The sequence below is a fragment of the Nerophis ophidion genome, linkage group LG02 (assembly GCF_033978795.1).
Source record: "Nerophis ophidion isolate RoL-2023_Sa linkage group LG02, RoL_Noph_v1.0, whole genome shotgun sequence".
Lineage (NCBI taxonomy): Eukaryota > Metazoa > Chordata > Actinopteri > Syngnathiformes > Syngnathidae > Nerophis > Nerophis ophidion.
Window position 1 is genome coordinate 6,591,435 of NC_084612.1, and position 26,046 is coordinate 6,617,480.

The 26,046-nt window shown below is 38.2% G+C and overlaps 1 protein-coding gene across 1 annotated transcript in view; it reads left to right on the plus strand.

Moving 5' to 3' along the window:
• The window catches only part of heatr3 (HEAT repeat containing 3), a 39,182-nt gene that overhangs the window by 4,772 nt on the left and 8,364 nt on the right, over positions 1–26,046 (plus strand). The window contains exons 3-9 of the mRNA XM_061876901.1: positions 5,601–5,688; positions 12,181–12,281; positions 12,419–12,528; positions 12,617–12,757; positions 17,605–17,879; positions 23,621–23,711; positions 23,906–24,048. Of these exons, the coding sequence (XP_061732885.1) occupies positions 5,601–5,688; positions 12,181–12,281; positions 12,419–12,528; positions 12,617–12,757; positions 17,605–17,879; positions 23,621–23,711; positions 23,906–24,048 (949 nt within the window). The remainder of the gene's footprint in view (positions 1–5,600; positions 5,689–12,180; positions 12,282–12,418; positions 12,529–12,616; positions 12,758–17,604; positions 17,880–23,620; positions 23,712–23,905; positions 24,049–26,046) is intronic.

Sequence of the window (26,046 nt, forward strand, 5' to 3'; positions counted from 1 at the left end):
ACGCCCTTTTTTAAAATGCAAAGTTTCCCAGTGTACATTATTTTGTTGGAATACCAGTGGTCAATGAATTTTAATTCTTTAAAGCAAGGGTGAAGTGAAGTGAATTATATTTATATAGCGCTTTTCTCTAGTGACTCAAAGCGCTTTACATAGTGAAACCCAATATCTAAGTTACATTTAAAGCAGTGTGTCATACTCATTATTATTGAGGGCCTCATGTAACCATAAAGACCATATTTGTCGGACTATATGGCGCACTTAAGATCCTTTCATTTTCTCAATAATCAACAGTACACCTTATAAGCCGGCGCGCCTTATGTACGGTATAATTCTGGTTGTGCTTACCGACCTCGAAGCAATTTTACGTGGTACATGGTGTAACTACCATGTATATATACCATGAATTGAATAACGTGGGTCCCGACTTAAAGTACCATATTTTCCGCACTATAAAGCGCACCGGATTATAAGGCACATAGATTAGATGCTACAGTAGAGGCTGGGGTTACGTTATGCATCCTTTAGATCAGGGGTCACCAACCTTTTTGAAACCAAGAGCTACTTCTTGGGTACTGATTAATGCGAAGGGCTATCAGTTTGATACACACTTAAATAAATTGCCAGAAATAGCCAATTTGCTCAATTTACCTTTAACTCTGTTATTATTAATAATGAATTATATTTATCTTTGTGGAAACACTGATCATCTTATTGATTTCTCACAATAAATATATATAGAAACAGATAATTATTTTTGTAAATATATTTTGACTCTTTAAAATTCAACATTCAACCGAAAAAAGAAGAGAAAAACTAGCTAATTTGAATCTTTTTAAAAAAATATAAAAAAAAGAATTTATGGAACATCATTAGTAATTTTTCCTGATTAAGTTTAGTTTTAGAATTTTGATGACATGTTTTAAATAGGTCAAAATCCAATCTGCACTTTGTTAGAATATATAACAAATTGGACCAAGCTATATTTCTAACAAAGACAAATAATTTTTTAGAATTTTAATCATAAGTTTGATGAAATATTTCACAAATATTCTTTTTCGAAAAAAAATAAGCTAAAATGAAGAATTAAATTAAAATGTATTTATTATTCTTTACAATAAAAAAATGAATTTACTTGAACATTGATTTAAATTGTCAGGAAAGTTGAGGAAGGAATTTAAAAGGTAAAAAAAGTATATGTGTTTAAAAATTCTAAAATCATTTTTAAGGTTGTATTGTTTCTCTAAAATTGTCTTTCTGAAAGTTATAAGAAGCAAAGTAAAACAAATAAATGAATTTATTTAAACAAGTGAAGACAGTCTTTAAAATATTTAGTTGGATTTTGAAATTCTATTTGAGTTTTGTCTCTCTTAGAATTAAAAATGTCGAGCAAAGCGAGACCAGCTTGCTTGTAAATAAATACAATTTAAAAAAAAAAAAAAAAAAAAAGAGGCAGCTCACATGTAAGTGCTGCTATTTGAGCTATTTTTAGAACAGGCCAGCGGGCTACTCATCTGGTCCTTACGGGCTACCTAGTGCCCGCGGGCACCGCGTTGGTGACCCCTGCTTCAGATGGAGCTGCGCTAAAGGGAATGTCAACAAAACAGTCAGATAGGTCAGTCAAACTTTATTAATAGATTACAAACCAGCGTTCTGACAACTCAGTTCACTCCCAAAATGAATAAACAGCTGTTTTATTATTTTCCCCGATTCAATAAACACGTAAAAAACAGTGTGATACTGTTACGGTAAATCAAACGTTAGTGCAATCACAATATAGTAACACTCGAAATAGTGCAAAGCAATAATATATCAATAACTCAATGTTGCTCAAACGATAATGTCACACAACACACGAAATAAACATGTAAAGCTCACTTTATTAAGTTATTCCTCATCCACGATTCCCTCAAATTCTTCTTCTTCAGTGTTCGAATCAAACAGTTGGTCAAAGTTGTCATTAAACGAGTCAGTGTCATTGCTGCTTTTGTTAAATTATTTCGCTGCTGCTCTATTCTCGTGTTCTACTGTGTGACTGATTGCCTTGAGTTTAAACTCTGCGTCGTAAGCGTGTCTTAATAGGAGGCATTTTGGGGTCTTTACATAAACACACAGAAACGGCACGCCTCCCGCAGTCATATATCCCAGCATGCACCGCGCGCTTCTTCTTCTACGAGAGAAAATGAAGTTGGCGGCTGCTTACCGTAGTTGCGAGACCTCTTGTGGGATGTTTAATTCGGACACTGAAGAAGAAGAATTTGAGGGATTCGTGGATGAGGAATAACTTAACAAAGTCAGCTTTACATGTTTATTTTGTGTGTTGTGTTGTGTGACATTAACGTTTGAGCAACTTTGCGTTATTGATATGTTGTTATTGCTTTGCACTATTTCGAAGCGTCGTTAATGGAGTCAGTGTTGCTGCTGTTGTATAGCAGTTCAGTGACAATTCCTGCTTTCCTGAAGTCATGTCTCTCAATAGGAGCCATCTTGGGATCTTTACATAAACACACAAATGGAAATGAAAACGGCACACCTGGCGCAGTCATATATCCCAGCATGCACCGCACGCTTCTTCTCCTACGGGGGAAAATGAAATCGGCGACTACTTACCGTAGTTGTGAGACCTGTTGTGGCTCAATATTGCTCCATATATTAGGCGCACCGAATTATAAAGCGCACCATCAGCTTTTGAGAAAATTTTAGGTTTTTAGGTGCGCCTTATATTGCGGAAAATATGGTAGTTAAAAACGTATTCGGGTGTTACCATTTAGTGGTCAATTGGGTTAGTGCATGTGCCTCACATTACGAAGGTCCTGAGTTCAACCCCGGGCTCGGGATCTTTCTGTGTGGAGTTTGCATGTTCTCCCGCGAATGCAGCTGAGATGGGCTCCAGCACCCCTCGCAACCCCAAAAGGGACAAGCGGTAGGAAATGGATGGATCGTGCGGAATATGTACTGTACTGTGCACGCTACTAATACAAGTTTCAATCAATCAATCAAGTGTAATGATAGGTGTGACCAGTAGATGGTAGTCACATTTAATAGATACGTGTAGACTGCAATGTGATGCCAGTAAACAACACCAAAACTTTAAATGTTCCATCGAAAATAAAGAATATTTTACCCTTCGCTCAAAATCTCAAAATGTTTTAGTATCGCTTTGAAGCCGTACCGCTTGATGGATTGTCGGCCATTTAGGGCTACCGTAGTCAGAGATACAAGTATTACTATGTTTAAGGACCGCAAAATGGTACAACCAGTACAACAAAGATGACGTAGAGAAAACTCGGTCGAAAGTGAGCCACTTAAATATGTCAGCCCACAAAACAGCCCATCCTGAAGAGACTGTCAGAAAGCGACTTGAATATGGTCTGTTAAACATAATCTATGCAACATTTTGCACAAAGAACCATCATTACATGTTATGTAGGGACGGCGTGGCGCAGTGGGGGAGTGGCCGTGCGCAACCCGAGGGTCCCTGGTTCAAATCCCACCTAGTACCAACCTCGTCACGTCCGTTGTGTTCTGAGCAAGACACTTCACCCTTGCTCCTGATGGGTGCTGGTTGGCGCCTTGCATGGCAGCTCCCTCCATCAGTGTGTGTGAATGGGTAAATGTGGAAGTAGTGTCAAAGCGCTTTGAGTACCTTGAAGGTAGAAAAGCGCTATACAAGTACAACCCATTTATTTATTTATTTATTTAAAAGAAAGTGTTTTCCATTTAGACCAAAATAATGACTCCTTTGATACACCTTGAAATTATAAAACCTTTTGCACCTTATAATTATAATAACTTATGTATGACAAAAGACTTGAATAAACCCGCTCATCGGCAGAGCGCCTTATAATGTGGAGCGTCCTGTGGTCCAGGAAATACGGTACATATGAATATAAACATATGTTAACCCTGTTGCATAATCTGCAAAGGCAACTGTTTTTGATTATTGTATATTATAGATTGATGGATAACTTTAATGTTGTCTGTCAATCTGCGATGAGGAGGCGACTTGTCCAGGGTGTACACAGCCTTCCGCCCGATTGTAGCTGAGATAGGCGCCAGCGCGCCCCGCGACCCCAAAAGGGAATAGCGGTAAAAAATGGATGGATGGATGGATAACTTGCTTTGAAATTGTAACTCAAGGTGACAAGCAGATATCCAAGTATTTATTTTAAAGGATAAATGTTAATTTTTGTAATAGCAATGCTTTGATTTTAGTGAAGCTATTGCCCTGTCTCAGCTATAAAGGCAATGGTAATAATAATTGGAATTGTTATTTATTTCATTGTTTCGGTTTTCGACTTCATTTTAAAGTTTCGGGCAAGAATTTTCATTTTGATGCATCCCTTGAAATAATTATTTCCAGGGTCAAACTGTTGCCATCGTCAAACCTTTACTGGCTGTCTTGGCTATGGTGAACATTTTACATTCTAAAGCAGGGGTCTCGAACATGCGCCCCGCAGGCTCAAATTATGTGGCCCTCTACTGGGGTTTTGTGATTTAGATGAAATACGATATGAATGATATATATTCAGCCGACGATAGAGCTTTTAATAGTATCATTGTATTGTGTTAATGCATGTTGATGATGCATTCGAGCGACTGTATGTCCCACCATTTTGATAGCGACAAGCGAATTAATGTGTCTTCGGCGCACTTAGCATTCTATCTATCCGGCTAAAGTCCCTCCAAAGTACAAAGCCGCTTTTAAGTCAGCGATCCACCCCTCTGTGGTGGAAAAGGAACAGTTTCTTATAAGTTACGTTATCACTAGCTAAACGTGCTACACTACACACCATCAGAGGATATGCTAATTGCAAGATACAGCTATTGAATATAAAAAAAGATGGGCAGATCAATACATTTATCAACAGTAACGATGCCAAGTATGGCTGATACTACAGTGGATGGATCGATATTTTAATTTTTTTTTTTTTTTTTAAGTATTTTTTTTTATTGTTAACAAACTCAATAAATAAGTCACTAGTTACAGGACTTTTGTCACATTGAAGACATCGGCGGGGACACCCCTGCCCTAATGTGTACTACTTGGCAAACTCATCTCGTCGTCCTGTTGGTTTACCTTTACCTTTGACACCCCTGGCGTAGACAGAACATGTTATTACCAGTAGATTAGCAAGTAGGTGAATAATAGTTTTGACAAAATAATTCAACTGGAAATTATGTCACTGCAAATGTCGGCAGCCAAATTAGGAGCCTTTGTAACCCATTTTGAAATGATTTCGTAATCATTTATATGCCAAATAATATATGTATATTATTGTTGTAGAAAGCTGCAATATATATTGGAATACATATTGCACACACTTAGTCTCCAGGCACTTTTGGTATTGTATTGTCTGTTTGTGAGAGCACTAAAGTATTTCTCAGGTTAAACCTAAAGAGGGCGCCATGCGACAATAGAAGGAGCTGTAGGCTTGGCACTTGAACGTATGGTTATGTGGCTTCCACTATTCACCACATAATTACACAAATGATCATTCACAAAAAAGAGCTGAATTGACCTTACTGTCCCATTGAGTGTGTCAGGTAAAGCAGAAGTACACCGGCATCCTTGCAGCTAACCATCCATTGTACCGTGACAGGAATCTGAGCGCGTGCGGCGGTCAGGAGGTGTGCGAGGACATGGTGAAGCGCGACGTCATGACTCCTCTGACAGCTCTGCTTAGAGAGGTAAGCGTCGCCAACACTGTTTCAGCTCGCCGCATCATTTGATTTCCTGCGGGTCAGCAGCTGTTGCAGCTGGCTGACGACGACAACTTCAGCATCGCCCACAAAAGCACCTTCATAGTTATTCACATTGCTTCTAAATTGTAACTGATTAGAAATGATTAGACTCCATACAAATCTACCACATAGTTTGTAACATTGCATTTTTGACGCAAATTACTTTCTTTAGGCTTCTGAAGGACTAAATTGACTTGCAGTTGGTAGTTTATTAGAACAAAACATTTATATTAGGGGTGCACAAAAACATTTATTCATACCTGAATCACTATTCTTATTCATTCGGATTCTAAATCTATTCATAATTTTCAAAAATATATCAGAAAACAATATATATATATATATTCTGAATTCAATTAATAATTCGCAAATATTTATAAGTATTCAAATTGTGTTCAGAATTTTCAAACATTTCTAAAAAAATATATACTTTTTTCCCCAAAAAATATATATATACATATTTATAAATTATATATATGTATACATGTGTATGTATATGTGTGTGTGTGTGTGTGTGTTTGTGTGAATATATATATTTGTGTGTGTGTGTGTGTATATGTATGTATGTATGTATATATATATATATATATATATATATGTATATATATTTGTATATGTATGTATATATATATATATATATATATATATATATATATATATATATATATATATATATATAAGACCATCTCCTTGCAACCAGAAGGAGCTTTTGTAACATGTAATTTGTTTAGAAACATTTTCATTATAATAATTATACCAAGTCATACATTGTGAGAATCTGTTTGAATCGTTAGGTGGGCAGAGATTATGGGGTGTTCTGAAACAACCTTTTCACTTCCTATGCGATGTCGATATTGGAGCCCTAAATATTGGCCGATACTGATCTTGATACGATATAACAGCAAGAATCATACGTACTTTTGTCATTTTGGAGTGAGGAAGGTTATAAAAGGCTCGATCAGGTAACATTACTCAAACAGAGAACAATAGTAGACACTAACCAATTTTTTTTTTTTATGTTTTAGAATGGACTTAAAGGGGACTTATGATGATTTAATCTACATTTCCTTGTGGCCTGGATCAGTGGTTCTATCTATATTAAATAAATGCGATCAAAAGTCCACTTACAATGGAGCCTGTGGGAGCCGGTCAATTCTGCCTGTAGAGCCCCTAAAAAAACATCCAAACATCTTTATTTAGGTTTATATACATTTTGTACAGGAGTAATGTAGTAACGGGCACATTTATAATAACATTTAATCTTCAGATATTTTTCTCATTTTAAGCGTATGCGGTGCATTTATTCCAAAAATGCATTTCAATGTTTTTGTTTTTTTTTCTTCATCACTGATTATTACTCATTGCAGACTTTGACAGCCAACAAACATAATAAAACATAGCTTACTGTACAATGTCTGCTGTCATTAGGATGCCGACTGATACGATGTTCATAAATTCCCGTATAGGTGAAAAATGTTTCATAATTCTCACGAAGAAATGGGGAGGGGCGGGGAGGACCAATCAGTTTTTCGTTTCGTTCTCGCCAGTTCTGGGTCCTAAATGGCTGTCAAAGTGTACCAACTTGTCGGATTATATCTTCGGCCATTGACTTTTCAGGTGAGAGGCACGAATATTGATGTACAATATACTTGCAGGGAGCAGGGAAGTGAAGAAACAGCAGAACACTCGGTGATGTAAACATAGGGACAAACGGAAGTGATTACATCGCGCTATAAATAGTTTGTCTGCGTTAGTGCTTATACCAACGACATTACTAATACTTGGTTAATATTCAAGTTATGAAATGTAAATTGAGTATTGTTGGCGCTTTTGGAATGGTTATTTATCAGATTTTATGGGCAAAATAGTGAGGCTCCCATTGGCTCCACTGTAAACGGACCTTTAAAGTTAAAGTAAAGTACCAATGTTTGTCATACACACACTAGGTGTGGTGAAATTTGTCCTCTGCATTCGACTCATCCCCTCGTTCACCCCCTGGGAGGTGAGGGGAGCAGTGAGCAGAAGCAGTGGCCGCGCCCGGGAATTATTTTTGGTGATTTAACCCCCAATTCCAACCTTTGATGCTGAATAAACAATAAAATGATCCCATTTTATTGTCTTTGGTACGACTCGGGCGGGGTTTGAACTCACAACTTACCGATCTCAGGGCAAACACTCTAACCACCAGGCCAGTGGTTCTCAAACTTTTTACAATGATGTACCCCCTGTGAACATTTTTTTGATTCAATGTTGAAAAAAAGAGATAAAGAAGTAAAATACAAGACTGTCATCAGTTTCTGATTTATTAAATTGTATAACAGTGCAAAATATTGCTCATTTGTAGTGGTCTTTCTTGGACTATTTGGAAGAAAAGGTATAAAAATAATTAAAAACATGTTGAAAAATAAACAAGTGATTCAGTTATAAATGAAGATTTCTACACATAGAAGTAATCATCAACTTAAAGTGCCCTCTTTGGGGATTGTAATAGAGATCCATCTGGATTCATGAACTAAATTCTAAACATTTCTTCACAAAAAAAGAAATCTTTAACATCAATATTTATGGAACATTTCCACAAAAAATCCAGCTGTCAACACTGAATATTGCATTGTTGCATTTCTTTTCACAATTTATGAACTTACATTCATATTTTGTTGAAGTATTATTCAATAAATATATTTTTAAAGGATTTTTGAATTGTTGCTATTTTTATAATTAAAAAAAAAAAATCTCACGTAACCCTTGGCATACCTTCAAGTACCCCCAGGGGTACTTGAAGAACCCATTTGAGAACCACTGCACTAGGACGCAGAGTAGTTCTTTTTTTCCCTCTTTTTTTTTTTGTATTTACGTTGATTCAATATTTAGAATGCATTGGAAAAACATCCATCCATCATGTCTTTCGTAATGATTGTGAACGATAGGCAAAATTCCAAAAGAAGTTCAAGCCCCCTTTAATACTGTGGCCACTGTAACATATACAGTACATTAAAACAGTACCACTGTGGTCGAATACAGGAAAATACAACACTGTACTTTAATCATATGAATATTTGGCTTACCACTAGTCGCCTTCCGCCCGATTGTATCTGAGATAGGCGCCAGCGCCCCCCGCGACCCCACAAGGGAATAAGCGGTAGAAAATGGATGGATGGATAGTTGGAGACCGTGTCCCACAAGTGGCAGAGCCGTGTATAGCGTGAGTATGGACAACGCTGTTTCAGAGTTTGCCTCAAACATGGCACCCTGTAGTCATGTGAGGGACTTTTGACCAATCAGAGAGAGTATGGCCAGACAATCTCTTAAATAAACACAGTTTGAGAACCACTGGTCTAGATAATATATACTGAATATGTGTCGGTGTAAATTTCTATCCAGTCATTTTTATAACCTGATTTTTGAGTCTGTCTAGAAGATGTTAGTTTGTAGAAGTATTCCTTGATTGAAAATAAAGCCACTTCCCACCTGCTCTCAAAATGTATCTTTTAAAAAATGCACACTGTTTAAATATATAACTTATTGTCGTCACCGCTATTTTCTGCCCAGATACCTTCGAAAATAAACTTAATAAACATTGTGTAGATTCACTAGGTCACAACAATAGATACACTTGCACACTTGCCAATTGATACAGAGTCGCATCAAAAACAGCTGCTTTTAGCAGCACTTATGTCACTGACTGTCAAACGTCGCTGTTATTGTGTGCATGCCACCATCATATGAAAATAATACTGTATCCTCCCTTTTTGTGTTTCCTTACAGCCTGAGCTCCTCCCCCTCTGGCTGAAAGCTTTACTTAATGTCCAAATAAGTACATCCGCCTCGCTGTGATGTCAGAACGCAGCCAGACTGCAAAACCCCGCTAACCTGCAAACTCTAGCACGAGTATACAACATTTATAAGTCAGAGAAGACTGAATTCATCATTAGTGGAGTGGAGTGGTAATTGGGTTTTTGGCGATCGTAACGTTGTAAATTGAATAATGCAGACACGTTTGTTACTGGATACTTTCTAATACGCTTCAGCTTTGGAGACTTTGTATTCGCAGGTAACACGCAACTATAGTTATTTGTTAATTGTTTATATTGACAAATGTGCTGTTTTAGAGGTCAATATTGTTCAATTAAGGACACTGATTACATATATCTAGCTATTGTGTGCTTAGCTTTTGTCCATCCATCCATTTTCTGTCGCTTATTGCCTTTGGGGTCACGGGGGCCGGTGGTGCCTATCTCAGCCACAATCGGGCGGAAGGCGGGGTACACCCTGGACAAGTCGCAACCTCGTCGCAGGCTTAGCTTTTGTGTAGATGCTATCTTCTAGTAGCCTATAGCCTACCATGTTTACCCTTTGAAAATGACTTGACTAAAATACAAGAAAAGACCAACCCTTTGTGCTTATTGGAGGACATTTAGATGTTGACTGGCTGTCCCAACTTTGCACGCTGCAATACTGTTAATGTCAGAGATTTTCTATACTAGTCGATACATGTTTTTTTGCATACATTGGAACAATATCAATATCAACTCTGGACCCCTCTAGATTCACCAACGTCCCAATTAAGTAGTATAAGTCGGGGTAAATAACCATGTAGCTGCATTTACTAGTCACTGCAAATGGTCCACGTAACGTCTGTATTGAATTAACAGCCAAAAATCTTGTATTGTCGCCGGGTGGGTTGGCTACAAAGTCTAATAATTATTAGGGTCTCTAATTAACGGCAGGTCGAAAAACAATGGCATTAACAGTTGGGGCAGCATAATTAATCGTCTTTCAATTTCAGCTTCCCATGATCATAAAAATATTGTAATCAAAAAAAATTATTATTGGGCTGCGCTAAGTGCATGTTGATTCCTGAGCTTGTAACAGTGAAACGGATGAGATTGCATATGAGTGGGAAAGAAAGTGCACGTCCACTTGAAGTTTGGGATGTCACCACTGTGACATCCCAAACTTTTACTTGAGACAGAGCTATAAAAGGCCTAATCAAAATAAAAGTTTGGTATTTCCGCGTTATTGTAACCACGGACAGAGTCACAGAATTGCCCAACAAAATGTAATCTGCTGTTAAATGCAGAAATTGACATAGATTTGATTAAAATGCTGTCATTGTGGGGAGAGTAAGTATTTGTTTGGGAAAATAATGTGTCCGGGACCGCTCATTTATACACGTCCTGAACTAAACAATGTCGAGACGGCCACTGGAAACAGCAACTAAACTGCGAAGCTAAAGCTAGCAAGAACAATCCATACACTCTCAACACATCTCATCTGCATGTGTTGTTGTGAACGACATCATCGATGTGAGGTCAATGTACAAATATGAACAGTACACCCCCCCACACACACACATACACGCACAATAACAATGCTGTGCCAATCATAAAACGCTTTAACAAAAGTACCGTACACAAGCATATGTACTTATTGATACGTTTACAAAATATTTTATGCTTTGACTTAAAATATTTCCAAAGATGTATTGCACCAGTATATGTGAGGATTTTTACATTTTATAAAATGGTATTTATGACACAAGAAGCACTGTAAAATTAGTGTAAAAGGTTAAAAAACGGAATAAGAAAATATTAAAATGGAAAAACTAGATGTTATTTTGATATCTTGCTATTTTTGTTGTTGTTACTATTGTTATCACTTGTTTATTTGTTACTTATTTATATTTGTTGTTCTATTAAATTACCGTATTTCCGCCGGGGCGCTAATTAATTTAAAACCTCTTCTGACTCCTGCGCTTACCAAAGGCATGCGGTAAAAGTAAGCATGCGCTAATTATTTTAAAACCTCTTCTTACTCCGGCACTTACCAAAGGCATGCAGTAAAAATTTGAGTGTGATGTAAGCTTGGACCTTAAATCCTACTGAATAACTCTCAATCTTCTTCCCTGTATGCGATTTCAAATTACCGGTATTGAAATCAGCCTCCTCCATTTTGAAAATGATGACAGGGGAAGTGTCACTCGTGACGACACGAGTTTGACCAGGCGGTAATACTAAGCATGCGCTAATTATTTTGCGAAGCGAGTTTGACCCGGCACTAATTCAAGGCAGGCGCATACTATATGCCCTGCGGCAATTCAAGGAAATACGGTATATTTAAAGTTGACTTTTGGTGGTACAATAAATACGCATGTTCTCAAATTAATGAATAATCGTGTTATTAATCATGATTTCAATAGCAATCAAAATAATGTTGATTATTAATCATTATTTGCCATAATTGTTCAGCCCTAAGTGTTAGGCAACCTTCTGATTTAGTTTTGTTGTAACTCCAAAAGTTTAAGTCTTGAGTAGTCAGCATTTTTACTTCAAGCATGTTCCACTTGGAGTATTGTTGTTTGCAATCAACTCATGATTGCTGGCTGAGCAGTCGTCAACATAGCTCGTGTGTAAAACTAAAGTACTTTTTGCGTTGCAGTGCTGTGCAGGTTTTGACGGTGCCATGGTGCCAATGAAAGAGCAGAAGAACCCCCTGGATAGCGTTGCCAATGAGGCTGTAAACCTGCTGTGGAATCTCTGGTAAGCCGGTCTGCTGAATTCATTTCCCCCGCATTCTTGTTCACGGCAGGAGGGAGAGTAGGGACCTGAAATATTTCAACGACTGTTGCCTCATTCACATGTCCACCTTGTAGTCATTCAAGTTGTGTCCTTTTTAGCGAGAGCAGCAACCAGGCGCTGTCTTTGTTCAACAAGTCGGGTCTCCTGGACGTGGTGGTCCAGTGTCTGGAGAGACACCCGCACAATGTGGAGCTGGCCACATCTGCAGGTGGGTGATACCAAGAGATGTTCTTCCAGTGACCACACCTTCATTCATTTAACAGCTTGAAACTGACTTCTGGTCTTCCATCTTGCAGCCCATTGTTTACACACTGTGACAGAGGACAACCCCGAGCTTCTATGTAGCATCAACTGTGCTGTGCACGGAGCCCTGGACAGCGTGCTCTTGTCAAATCAGTCCAGCTTGGCACACACCCTCCTCAAGACGTTGGCGTCAGGTACTTTTGCCCCTTGATTTAGTAACATATTGAATTGGGTAGATTACCTCGAATGCTTTAACCACAGTTGAGGCGTTGCTTGACTTGCAGACATATTATTTGCAATGTTAATGAAATTTTACTCTATGACTGTCTTTTATCACTTGCTCATTTGTTAACAAGTAAAGATGAAGACAGAATTATTAGCCCTTTCATTTTTTTTTATTTCCCAAGTGCTGGTGCAATGCAGAGCAATGCCGTTTGTTTTTTTTAAACACATTTCATGTCAAATGTTATTTTTTTTTCTCCTCAAAACAAATAACCAATCAATCCATCTATCCATTTTCTACCCTTGTCCCTTTCGGGGTCCAATACGAAGGTCCTGAGTAGTTCTGAGTTCAATCCCGGGCTCGGGATCTTTCTGTGTGGAGTTTGCATGTTCTCCCCGTGACTGAGTGGGTTTCCTCCGGGTACTTCGGCTTCCTCCAACCGCCAAAAACATGCACCTGGGGAGAGCTTGATCGGCAACACTAAATTGGCCCTAGTGTGTGAATGTGAATGTTGTCTGTCTATCTGTGTTGGCCCTGAGATGAAGTGGCGACTTGTCCAGGGTGTACGCCGCCTTCCGCCCGAATGCAACTGAGAAAGGCCCACAAAACTATATATCAAATCAAAATAAACATGTATTAGTAAAATAAATACAGGCAAGTATACATAGTTCTCACAGTCGATTAACCCATCCCATGATGCTTTGCGCGCTGCCATTTTTAGAGGCAAGCTTTCATTGTTTACTCGCTTCGCTTCATTCCACTGCACAAAACCGGTATCAGTAATCTTACAAAACCAACGCAAATGACCAGTAAACCACCAAAGAAGCAGTATAGAGATGGTTTCTATAAACAAACGATACGAAGATACGACACCAAGACAAAAAACATCGGTATCGATCCGTACAAAGTTTGTAAAACTAAAATGGCTGCTGACCACAAATGCCTTCCTGCTATAACATACATAGACATTCTAAATTATCTGGTTTGTTCCAAGAGTGCTTATACCAGGGGTAGGGAACCTATGGCTCTAGAGCCAGATGTGGCTCTTTTGATGACTGCACCTGGCTCTGAGATAAATCTTAGCTAACATTGCTTAAAACGGTAGGTAATGAATAATTCCGCTCGTAATCACAGTGTCAAAAATAACGTTCAAAATATAAAACATTCTCATGCATTTTAATCCATCCATCCGGTTTCTACCACCCCTGTTCAAAAATTCGCATTAACGGAAAGAAGTATTTTATTTATTGTTGGTTAGCTTCAGAATAACAATGTTATTAAAAAGAATAAGAGACTTATTATACTCTAAAAATGTTGGTCTTACTTAAAAATGCACGCATTTAGTTGTATTCAGTCTTAAAAAGAAATATTATATGGCTCTCACGGAAATACTTTTTAAAATATTTGGCTTGTGTGGCTCTCAGCCAAAAAGGTTCCCGACCACTGGCTTATACTATGGAAGAGTTAAAGGCTTTCAAATCACTCGAGGCTTACAACCAGTTTGTGAATGGTTGGGTGAAAGATGTGTACAGCATGACGACCAAAAATTCAAGTCTGGTATTTAGTTTTTTGGAAAATGTATTCACATGATAGTCAATGGTTTAACTTCCAGAAATTTTCATTTATAAGTATTAAACAGGGACTTACTAAAACAAAGACTAAACACAACTTTGTTAAAAAGTAAACAAATGGTGAAGACTATATTGAGTGTTGACTGCGTAGCTTTAACATATGAATTGGCCTGCTACATTCAGTTAAATGGCACAACAGATCCACACATATTTGTCAAAGCACAAGCAACTGTTGCAATTTTGTCAATCTGTATCGTGTACTGACTACTGGTGTACATATTTAAATGGTCCTCAAATGGATTTGAATCAGAAGATTAGACATAACCTGCGTTTTCTGGGCTTGTAAAAAAATAATACCCTAGAATTAGTTTGAATATGAGAAAAATAAAATTGCCTAAAACGTTGGCTTACCTGTAACAACATGATCTGAACATATCTTCGATGACTGGGAGGGCTCGTCTTTCGTATTTATGCTGGCTAACCATGCCCTTCGCCGATCTTCGCTTATTTTCTGGGTTAGTTAGCCTTCGTAGCTAAAGAATCCACGTTTGACTGAACTTTGGCGGCGATTAGTGCCCCCATTAACCCAACACAAAACTACCATATTGTGTGCTTTTGGCTACCTGCATGACGATTGTTTGCCTTTCAAAATGTCGTACGACCCTTCGTGACCCGGATGAATGACGTCACATGAAAAGCATGTATTGACATTAAGCCACAGACAACTGCACTCTTGAATGGCCCCAACACGGTGCAGCAATACACAAAAGCAGACAAAATGCTCATCAACTTCCTGTTTATCATGTACAGTAAAGGCCAAAAGTTTGGACACACCTTCTCATTCAATAGGTTTTCTTTATTTCTATGACTATTTACATTGTAGATCGTCACTGAAGGCATCAAAACTATGTATGAATACGTAGAGTTATGTACTAAACAAAAAAAAGGTGAAATAACTGAAAACCTGTTTTATATTGTAGTTTCTTCAACATGGCCACCCTTTGCTCTGATTACTGCTTTGCACACTCTTGGCATTCCCTCTGAGAATTGTTTTTCACTTCACAGGTGTGCATGAAACCCCAAATAGTCCGCACAGAAGATTTGATTCGATCTTTTCACAAATTACCAAAAACAAAGTATTAAAAATTTCAGTCCAATAACTGCACAGGAAAGGGCAAAGCCAAAATATATGCATTAAGTTAGCTGGAGATCGATCACATAATATCAATATTCTATCTTAGCCAGCCAGACAGACCTTGGTATACAGTAAGTACAAAAAAGGATAAAAACATTTAAAAAGAATGGCCTGCATAAAGCCCCGACTTCAATCCAATCAAGAAACTTTGGGCAGAATTGAGCAGAATTGAAGACCAAAGTATTGGAGGAGACCATCAAATCTTGCGGAGCTTTAGAGTTTTGCCAGAGAAGAATGAGCTGGGATTGCTCAGGAGGTGTTTGTCTGTAAGACTTGTGGAAAACTGTGACAAAAGATTGTAGGCTGTTCTCCAGTAAAAAGGACACACAATTACCTATTAGCATCAAAGAATCTAATAATTACGACTCAGGTTATTTTTGTTTTTTGTCAAATAACTTTGTTCCTGTGTGCAAAGAAAAATATCTAATGCATCCAAAATGAAAGTAGGATGCTTGGAAAAGCTCTGTTTAAACTGCACTGCAGCACCTGGAAAATACTTGAAAACAAAAGAAATATTCATGGGAGGGCTAATAATTCTGTCCTCAACTGTATATTGGACAAAAAACACAGCAACCGAACCAATGTTGTAATTGGGAACGTGTCGATCGATCACTATCGGACCGTTTTCTTTGAAAAAGTAATCGCCCTCGTCGATTAATGCCTTTTAATGTCGATCGCAAGCTCAGGTCCTTCTGGCTGAGACTGTATGTGTTTTAGCAGCTAACAGCTAAGAATGTGTCTCCTTACAAAGTGATTGTTGGAATGGTTTGAATGTTGAAGAGCTAAAGCTGAACTGAAATGGTAGTGTACTGTACAAAGCGTCACAATACGAAAGTCGTTAGTTCGATTCCGGGCTCGGGATCTTTCTGTGTGGAGTTTGCATGTTCTCCCCGTGACTGCATGGGTTCCCTCCGGTACTCCGGCTTCTTCCCACCTCCAAAAACATGCACCTGGGGATAGGTTGATTGGCAACACTAAATTGGCTCTAGTGTGTGAATGTGAGTGTGAATGTAGTCTGTCTATCTGTGTTGGCCCTGCGATGAGGTGGCGACTTGTCCAGGGTGTACTGCGTCTTCCGCCCGAATGCAGCTGAGATAGGGTACAGCATCCCCCGCGACTCCAAAAAGGGACAATTGGTAGAAAAAGGATTGATGTACAAAGGGTTAGAACAGTGGTTCTCAACCTTTTTTCAGTGATGTACCCCCTGTGAACATTTTTTTAATTCAAGTACACCCTAATCAGAGAAAAGCATTTTTGATTGAAAAAAATAGATAAAGAAGTAAAATACAGCACTATGTCATCAGTTTCTGATTTATTAAATTGTATAACAGTGCAAAATACTGCTCATTTGTAGTGGTCTTTCTTGAACTATTTGGAAAAAAAGATATGAAAATAACTAAAACCTTGTTGAAAAATAAACAAGTGATTCAATTATAAATAAAGATTTCTACACATAGAAGTAATCATCAACTTAAAGTGCCCTCTTTGGGGATTGTAATAGAGATCCATCTGGATTCATGAACTAAATTCTAAACATTTCTTCACAAAAAAATAAATCTTTAACAGTATTTATGGAACATGTCCACAAAAAATCGAGCTGTCAACACTGAATATTGCATTGTTGTTGTTTTTTTCACAGTTTATGAACGTACATTCATATTTTGTTGAAGTCTTATTCAATAAATATATTTATAAAGGATTTTTGAATTGTTGCTATTTTTAGAATATTTTTTTTAAATCTCACGTACCCCTTGGCATACCTTCAAGTACCCCCAGGGGTGCGTGTACCCCCATTTGAGAACCACTGGGTTAGAAGGTTGAAATAGTGTAAAGGTTAAAAACGGCTTGAAAGGTGAAGAGCAGAAGTAAGTAAAAGGACACAGCAGCAACAGAGCTAATGTTGTACTAGCAGCATGGAGCAAACTGCGGCAATGAGGTCATCGTAAACAACAATTGATGTAGCAGTTAATTTAGGCACAAATAGTCGGCTGCCTCAACAGGCTGCTGTAGGAACCAAAAGGCATGGAGTTGAATTGTAGCATTCCTGTTCAGGAACGCTGTGGAACGTGAAGGGAAGCCTTCCTACCGCCCGCCAGGCTCAGACCCTCTCTGCCGTGCTCGCCACCCTGGCCCAGTGCCTAGATCTGGACGCAGGAGAACTCATCCCTCAACTTCGACAAGCGCAAGAGGTACGCTTCAGCTCGTCGGGTATGGAAGAGCAAGCGAAAGGAGAGCAAGCTGCCGTGGATGAGATGGATGACGGCGAGGATGGAGCGCAAGATCTAAAAAACGAAAAAGATGAAGACGACTATTCCGATCTCTTGCCTGTAAGTAGCGGGTCTGTTACTTTTACCTTTACGCTTTGGTCTGCTTAGAAATTAACATTTGCCTGATCTGACTTTTAAAGATGTCAAAAAAGGCTTAAAAACAACACTGCTTAGTCTGTAGACTTTGTGCACAAAAACAAAGATCCTCTAAGACAGTGGTTCTCAACCTTTTTTCAGCGATGTACCCCCTGTGAACATTATTTTAATTCAAGTACAAAGCATTTTTGGTTGAAAAAAATAGAGAAAGAAGTAAAATACAGCACTATGTAATCAGTTTCTGATTTATTCAATTGTACAACAATGCAAAATATTGCTCATTTGTAGTGGTCTTTCTTGAACTATTTGGAAAAAAAGATGTAAAAATAACTAAAAACTTGTTGAAAAATAAACAAGTGATTCAATTCTAAATAAAGATTTCTACACATAGAAATAATCATCAATTTAAAGTGCCCTCTTTGGGGATTGTAATAGAGATCCATCTGGATTAATCAACTTTATTCTAAACATTTCTTCACAAAAAAAAAAATCTTTACCATCAATACTTATGGAACATGTTCACAAAAAATCTAGCTGTCAACACTGAATATTGCATTGTTACAATTTTTTTCCACAGTTTAGGAACTTACATACATATTTTGTTGAAGTATTATTCAATAGATACATTTATAAAGGATTTTTGAATTGTTGCTATTTTTAGAATATTAAAAAAAAAATCACATGTACCCCTTGGCATACCTTCAAGTACCCCCAGGGGTACGCGTACCCCCATTTGAGAACCACTGCTCTATAAAACAGGAGTGATCTGCTGTTTTAAGGAACCCAGTGCAGAAATGCTACACAAAGATCCCTTACATGCCAGAAGCATTCTATAAATCTGTTAGCGTTTATAGTAAAAAAAACACTTGTCAAAGATCCCTTATATGACAGAAACGCTGTTGTTTTTGCGGATCTACTACAAACATAGTCAAGGATCCTCCAAATGACACAGGGTTCTCTTGTTGATTTTTAGGACCTAGGCAATACAGTAAAAAAAATCCTCCATATGATAAGGACAGAACACTTGTTATTAAGGACCAGCCAAACCACAAGTCGATGATTTTCTATATTTGGAGTACCTACTACAAATATTAAAGTCAAAGATCCTCCAAATCACAGAAATATTTAGCTGTTTTTGGGGACTAATGCAAAAACGCTAGTAAAAGATGAAATGATGGGGTGTTTTGCATTTTTTAGGATTCACTACAAAAATAGTTAAAGATCCGCAATATGACACAAGTGATGTGCTGTTTTTAAGGACCTGCATTAAACACTAGTCAATAATCCTCAATGACGGGAGGGTTTTCCTGTTTTTGAGGACCTATTATTAAAATGCTAGTCAATGATCCACTATACATGATCAAATTATTTGGCTGTTTTTGAAGCCCTAGCACAAAAACGTTGGTCAAATATTCTCTACTACATAAAAGAGTTAAATATCCTCAATATGAAGTGTTGTGCCTTTTTTTAAGGACCTGCAAAAAAGGTTGGTCCAAAGATCCTCTAAATATATGCTGTTTTTGAGGACCTACCATAACATTCTAGTCAAGGTTCCAGTATATATCACAGGAGGGTTTTGCTGTTTTTAGAGCCTGGTACACAAAACGCTGGTCAAAGAATCTCTATGTGACAGGAGGACTTTACTGTTTTACGTACTTCCTAAAATCTTAGTCAATGTTAGGAACAGTATGAATGGAGTGCACTGCTGTTTGTGGGGATACTGATCAGTAGGGCTGCAACGATAAGGTGACATAAAATTTGTCGCAAACAATAATACTTGTCAATAGTCGCTATGTCATCACCCGTGTTTTCTGGGCGGAAGCGGGTCCGTATCGCCACTTGCAAAAACATGGCCAGTGATAACATGTAAAGTGTGAGGATGTTTCATCTAATTCTTGTTAAAAACATGAATACCTTGCTCATTTTGCAAAGCAGACCTTGTTTTTGTTGCAGCTAATCTGTGATACGTGAGCATTTAAAGCGGAGACATGATGTTGGACATTCGGAGGGACGATGCAGTCTCAACCTCTGTAAGAATGTTATCTTATGCCTTGCTCGCTAGCTAACGAGTAGGGGTGAGGGAAAATATCGATTAGAATCCGAATGAATCGAATACGTTGTGCGATTCAGAATCGATTGTCATTTTAAAAATTTATTTATTTATTTATTTATTTTTAATTTTTTTAATCAATCAAACAAAACACTACACAGCAATATCATAACAATGCAATCCAATTCCAAAACCAAACCTGACCCAGCAACACTCAGAACTGCAATAAACAGAGCAATTGAGAAGAGACACAAACATGACACAGAACAAACCAAAAGTAGCGAAACAAAAATGAATATTATCAACAACAGTAGCAATATTAGTTATAATTTCAGCATAGCAGTGATCAAAATCCCTCAGTTACATTATCATTAGACATTTATAAAAAATGTAAAAAAAGAACAATAGTGTCACAGTGGCTTACACTTGCATCGCATCTCATAAGCTTGACAACACACTGTGTCCAATTTTTTCACAAAGATAAAATAAGTCATATTTTTGGTTCGTTTAGTAGTTAAAACAAATTTACATTATTGCAATCAGTTGTTAAAACATTGTCCTTTATAATTATAAAAGCTTTTTTTTTTTAAATCTACTCCTCTGCTAGCATGTCAGCAGACTGGGGTAGATCCTGCTGAAATCCTATGTATGGAATGAATACAGAATCGTTTTGAATCTTAAAAATATCGTTTTTGAATCGAGAATTGCGTTGAATCGCAAAAATCGAAATATTATCTAATCGCGACTCCCAAGAATCGATATTGAATTGAATCGTGAGACACCCAAAGATTCGCAGCCCTAACAACGAGTGTGAGACAAAGTTTTGTGAAAAATAACTATCGTTTTATCCAAAGTCAGCCAGATCAACTTTGTCTACATCAATTCAAGTATGTTTTTTAAAGCAGCTTCAATTTGCATTGCTGTAAAAAAGCGCACAAGAACAAACGCAAACCGCTCGCGTGCACAAACACAGGGTCAGACAGGCACCAATGCGGAGGTATCATAAGAATAAAAATACAATCAATTAAATAGCCAACATGTTAAGAATTTATTGAATATATAATTCTACACATTGAGTGTATTGGAGCAGTGGTTCTCAACCTTTTTTCACTGATATACCCCCTGTGAACCTTCAATACAAGTACCCCCTAATCACAGCTAGGCATTTTTGGTTGAAAAAATTCAGTTTCTGATTTATTAAATTGTATAACAGTGCAAAACATTGCTCATTTGTAGTGGTCTTTCTTGAACTATTTGGAAAAAAAGATATAAAAATAACTAAAAACCTGTTGAAATATAAACAAATGATTCAATTATTAATAAAGATTTCTAAACGTAGAAGTAATCAACTTAAAGTGCCCTCTTTGGAGATTGTAATAGAGATCTATCTGGATTCATGAACTCAATTCTAAACATTTCTTTACAAAAAAAGAAATCTTTAACATCAATATTTATGGAACATGTTCACAAAATATCCAGCTGTCAACACTGAATATTGCATTGTTGCATTTCTTTTCACAATTTATGAACTTACATTTATATTTTGTTTAAGTATTATTCAATAAATATATTTATAAAGGATTTTTGAATTGTTCCTATTTTTAGAATATTAAAAAAAAAATTCACGTACGCCTCCGTATACCTTCAAGTACCACCAGGGTTACGCATACCCCCATTTGAGAACCACTGTATTAGTGTGCTAAACCTGCCAAGAGTTTAAGGGGAACTGCACTTTTTTGTAAATTTTGCCCATTGTTCACAATCATTATGAAAGACATGACAATGGATGGAGGGTTTTTTTTATGCATTCTCAATATTAAATAAAAGTCAATTAGAGCCAAGGAGAGCTCCACTATTCCGCCCATAACATCCGATAAATAACGATTCAAAAAGCACCAACAATGTTCAATTTACATTTCTTGAATACTTATCAAGCGTAGGAGCCTAAATGCTGTTTAAGTTAATTTACATTTTATGGAAGGTGCTTTATGTTTACTCAGCCAAAAGGGGACTATTTACTTTATTTGTATAATACAAAAATGTGTATATTGAATGCGTAGAGTAATTATAAGGCTCACTTTATTTGTAATTATTACATATCTCTAAATAATTTGATGACTTAACTGTTTTAATTGCATATATGGCAGAAGGATCTGTTGTGTAAGATGTTTTTTGGACGCAAGGTGTTATGGGTAATGGCAGTCAGGTGTGGTGGAATCGAGCCACACAGTTTTTTTGACCTCACTCTTACTTTTTCTAACTCTTTGTTACTTTAACAAACCAGCTTTATTTTGCCATTCATTTGGTCCCACATCGTTATTGTTTTACGTTTTTGAAGGATTGAATTGATAAGTAAACTATACAAAACGAAGAGGAGCATTTGGCGTTTTGTTTGTTGTTGCTGCAGCAAGCTGAGCAGGAGAAAGTAGAGGAGCGTCAAGCTAAGGCTTCATTAGGAATCTACACCAAGTATTAGTAATGTTATTATAAGCTCTAACGCAGACAAACTATTTATAGCGCCGACGTAATTACTTCCGTGTGACCATATGTTTACCTCATCGTGCGGTCTGCTGTTTCTTCACTTCCCTGCTCCCTTTAAGTTTTTTGTAAAACATCAATCATGTGTCTCACCTGGACATGAGACGTCTATGTAGGTAATCTGACAAGTTGGGACACTTTAACAGCCAACGACAAGAAAAGTATGATTTCTTTTAAATGGACAACATTTTAATAGTCATTTTAATGTTTGGAACAACTGAATGAGCTGCACAGTTACAGTACCGTATTTTCCGCACTATAAGGCACACCGGATTAAAAGGCGCACCTTCAATAAATGGCCTATTTTAAAACTTTGTTCATATATAAGGCGCACCACATTATAAGGCGCATAGAATAGACACTACGGTAGAGGCTGGGGTTACGTTATGCATCCCGTAGTTGCGAGACCTGTTGTGGCTTATTTTTGGTCCATATATAAGGCGCACCGGATTATAAGGCGCACTGTCAGCTTTTGACAAAATTGGAGGTTCTTAGGTGCGCCTTATAGAGCGGAAAATACGGAAATAGATACTTATGAATGAATTTGTCATCTTTGTTGTTGGTAGGCTCACACCTAAAATAACTTAAGCATTTAGAAGTCGATGGGGGGAAGCTAATATGTGTACGCTTCATTATCCGACTAAACGTTAAGATAATCGTTGACTGATTAAGATAATCGTTGACTGATTGACTATCAAAATAATCAATAGTTGCAGCCCTACTGATGAGCAATTTGAGGAACAAATCCATCCTGCAGCTCAAACCAGCCTTGGCGAACTTGGGTTCAGGGGGCACAAGAGCGGGTGGGAAGCAGAGTCTGCCCTCTTTGGCAGGTCCACAGGGACAAGTACCTCGACATGCGAGACACAAATGTCCCCGTCAGCTCAGTCAAAGTCACAACCCCAAGTAAGCAAACAAGCTGATGTTTGCCACGCTGCAGCACAAAGCCTGAATATCTATTCAGGCTGCCTGGTGTTGTGTGTCAGCGTCTCACACACACACACACACTCGCACTGACGGTTATGTTTTAATTGGCTGAACAATCCCAGTCAGTCTGCGGCTTGCGATAGCGGTTGTTTGTCTTTGCCAAGTTGTTGACTCGCTTGTTTGTGTCCAGAGGGAGAAGGAGGAACTGCGGGAGGCGGCGGCCTTGCTGACAGCCCAGCAGACGTCTCTGGAGATCATCGTCAACATGTGCTGTTCTGACGGTGAGCGTTGAGGCCTCACGGCCCCGGGCCCCGCTACCCCGGCGACACAATTGTGTTTGACATAGCCACCCATTTTTTATTTTTTTTTATTTCCATCGGGTTCAACAAGACATTGACACATTCTTGGAAGAAAGGTGTAACGGACATATACTGTACTGTATCATGACCCGATATTGTACATGTCGCCTGTTCAGATCCGTCTGACGACGAGTGGGAGGAGTCGTCGAGCAGCGACGAAAGCGAAACGGCTGCAGATGAATTCTCCAATCCCATGTCTCCACTGTGTTTGTCGGCTGAGGTTCACGGGGCCCTTATCAACCACAACATCCCCCAAAAGGCAAATACGAAGTTCCAGATTCATACTGATGCGATACGCCAGTGTAACTTTCAAGAAATTGTACCATAGAAAGGAAAGTTTACTGAGAGTAGTCAGTGTACAGCTTTATTAGCAGTATGGATTTACTTCCACTGAAAATGAGTCAACAGTCATTATTGTCTAAATCCATCCATCCATCAATTCTCTACCGCTTATTCCCTTCGGGGTCGCGGGGGGTGCTGGAGCCTATCTCAGCTACAATCGGGTGGAAGGCGGCGTACATCCTGGACAAGTCACCACCTCATCGCAGGGCATTATTGTCTAAATCGAATAATAATTATCAGGTTATGGTGGTGATCCGAGTGCTACTGGCACTAGGAGGCACAGCAATTCATTAAAGGGCAGATTGGTCTATTGCTTGTATTACTACGAAAGTCAAATATAGTGGTGGTCAAACAAGCCAAAATGGCTGTTTTGAAGCATACCTAGTGCGAACTATCTGAGTACGAAAGGGGCCTAGATCCTGCAAAAAGTAGATACGAGCAAAAAAAAATTCTAACTATGCAATGGAATAGATCCCTATACTTTATCCAAAAAATATTTCACTTTTTGCACATAAAATATCGTACTCTTCTGCCTTTTTTGATTACCTCTCGAGGAACTCTAAAGAGACGTTTATCCTTTTCGTGACTGAACCGTTCATCCAGACGAAAACAACGCGAGCATAGAGCATTTTTCTTTGAGAAAGGCGACTAGTACCCTTTGAAAACAGACGCTGGCTGGACCACCACGCATATTTAATGAGCCGGGATGTGACGTCATGTAAATCCAAGCAATGAAGAGAGCATGGCCAACGAAGAAACAGGCGCCATGGCTGCTGCCAAGGACGTGTGTGACTGTGGCTCGATGCATGCATGCAATTGCTTTCATTTTGACATACCTTTTTCTGATGAAATATGCCATTAATCAATCAATCAAAGTTTCTTTATATAGCCCTTAATCAAAAGTGTCTCAAAGAGCTACACAAGCCACAGCATCACCTTCGGCTCAAATCCCACATCAGGGCAAGAAAAACTCAACACAATGGGCACAATGAGAAACCTTGGAGGGGACCGCAGATGTACCCACCCCCCGCCCCTTGTTTTCTCTCCAGGTTGCTGGGAAAGTGATGTAAAATCTTTCCACAATTCTTGCAGGTAGAGCAGCACCAAGCTGCACAACAGGGCATTTTTCCATGTCGAAAAACTAACTTGGAAGCGACCCAAACATCGGAAAGTTGATAGCAGTCATGGCGCCTTGTAGTCACATGAGTGCCTTTTGACCAATCGAAATCACCAGAAACCGAGTTGGCCATACTCTCTCTATACACTACTCTGTTACAGGCCCCTATAATATTATTTGACTAGTTATTTTTTCTATGAAAAAAAAAAAAAAAAACCTTTTGTTTTTGTTTTTTTACTGACGCCTGATCCATTTTTAGAATTTTGAAAGCTTTTGATCAGCTAATGTCACATGTTTAAATTAGTAAAATAACTCCTTATTCGAATTCATATTAATGGACAACTATGACATTTGATCAAAAGGCTGTCAAATGGTTAAACTAAAAAATAAAAAAAAGTTAACATGTTTGCTATTTTAGGTTAGGGCTGAAGTTGATTTGTGAGATTTGAGCAAAAAAAGTGCAAAAAAATTAAATGTTTTTATGCTCTTCTCCTGGGTGTTTCCCGCCTTCCATCCAAATGGGATAGGCTCCAGCCGCCCCGGGTACTCTGAGAGGGATAAGTGGTAGAAAATGGATGGATGCATGTACATTGCGGCATTGAATAACCGTAAAATAATTGGACAATTAAATGTAAGAAATTAACTTATAAAATCCCCTTAGAGTACCAAATAGAGTGGTTAAACAAGTTGCATCAAAACATAAAGTTCATGCACTTTGGCGTGAGTTTGCATGCAGTTCGGGATGCGTCAGTTTGCAGGGTTTAGCAGTCTGGCTATGTTGGGATGTCACAGCGAGGT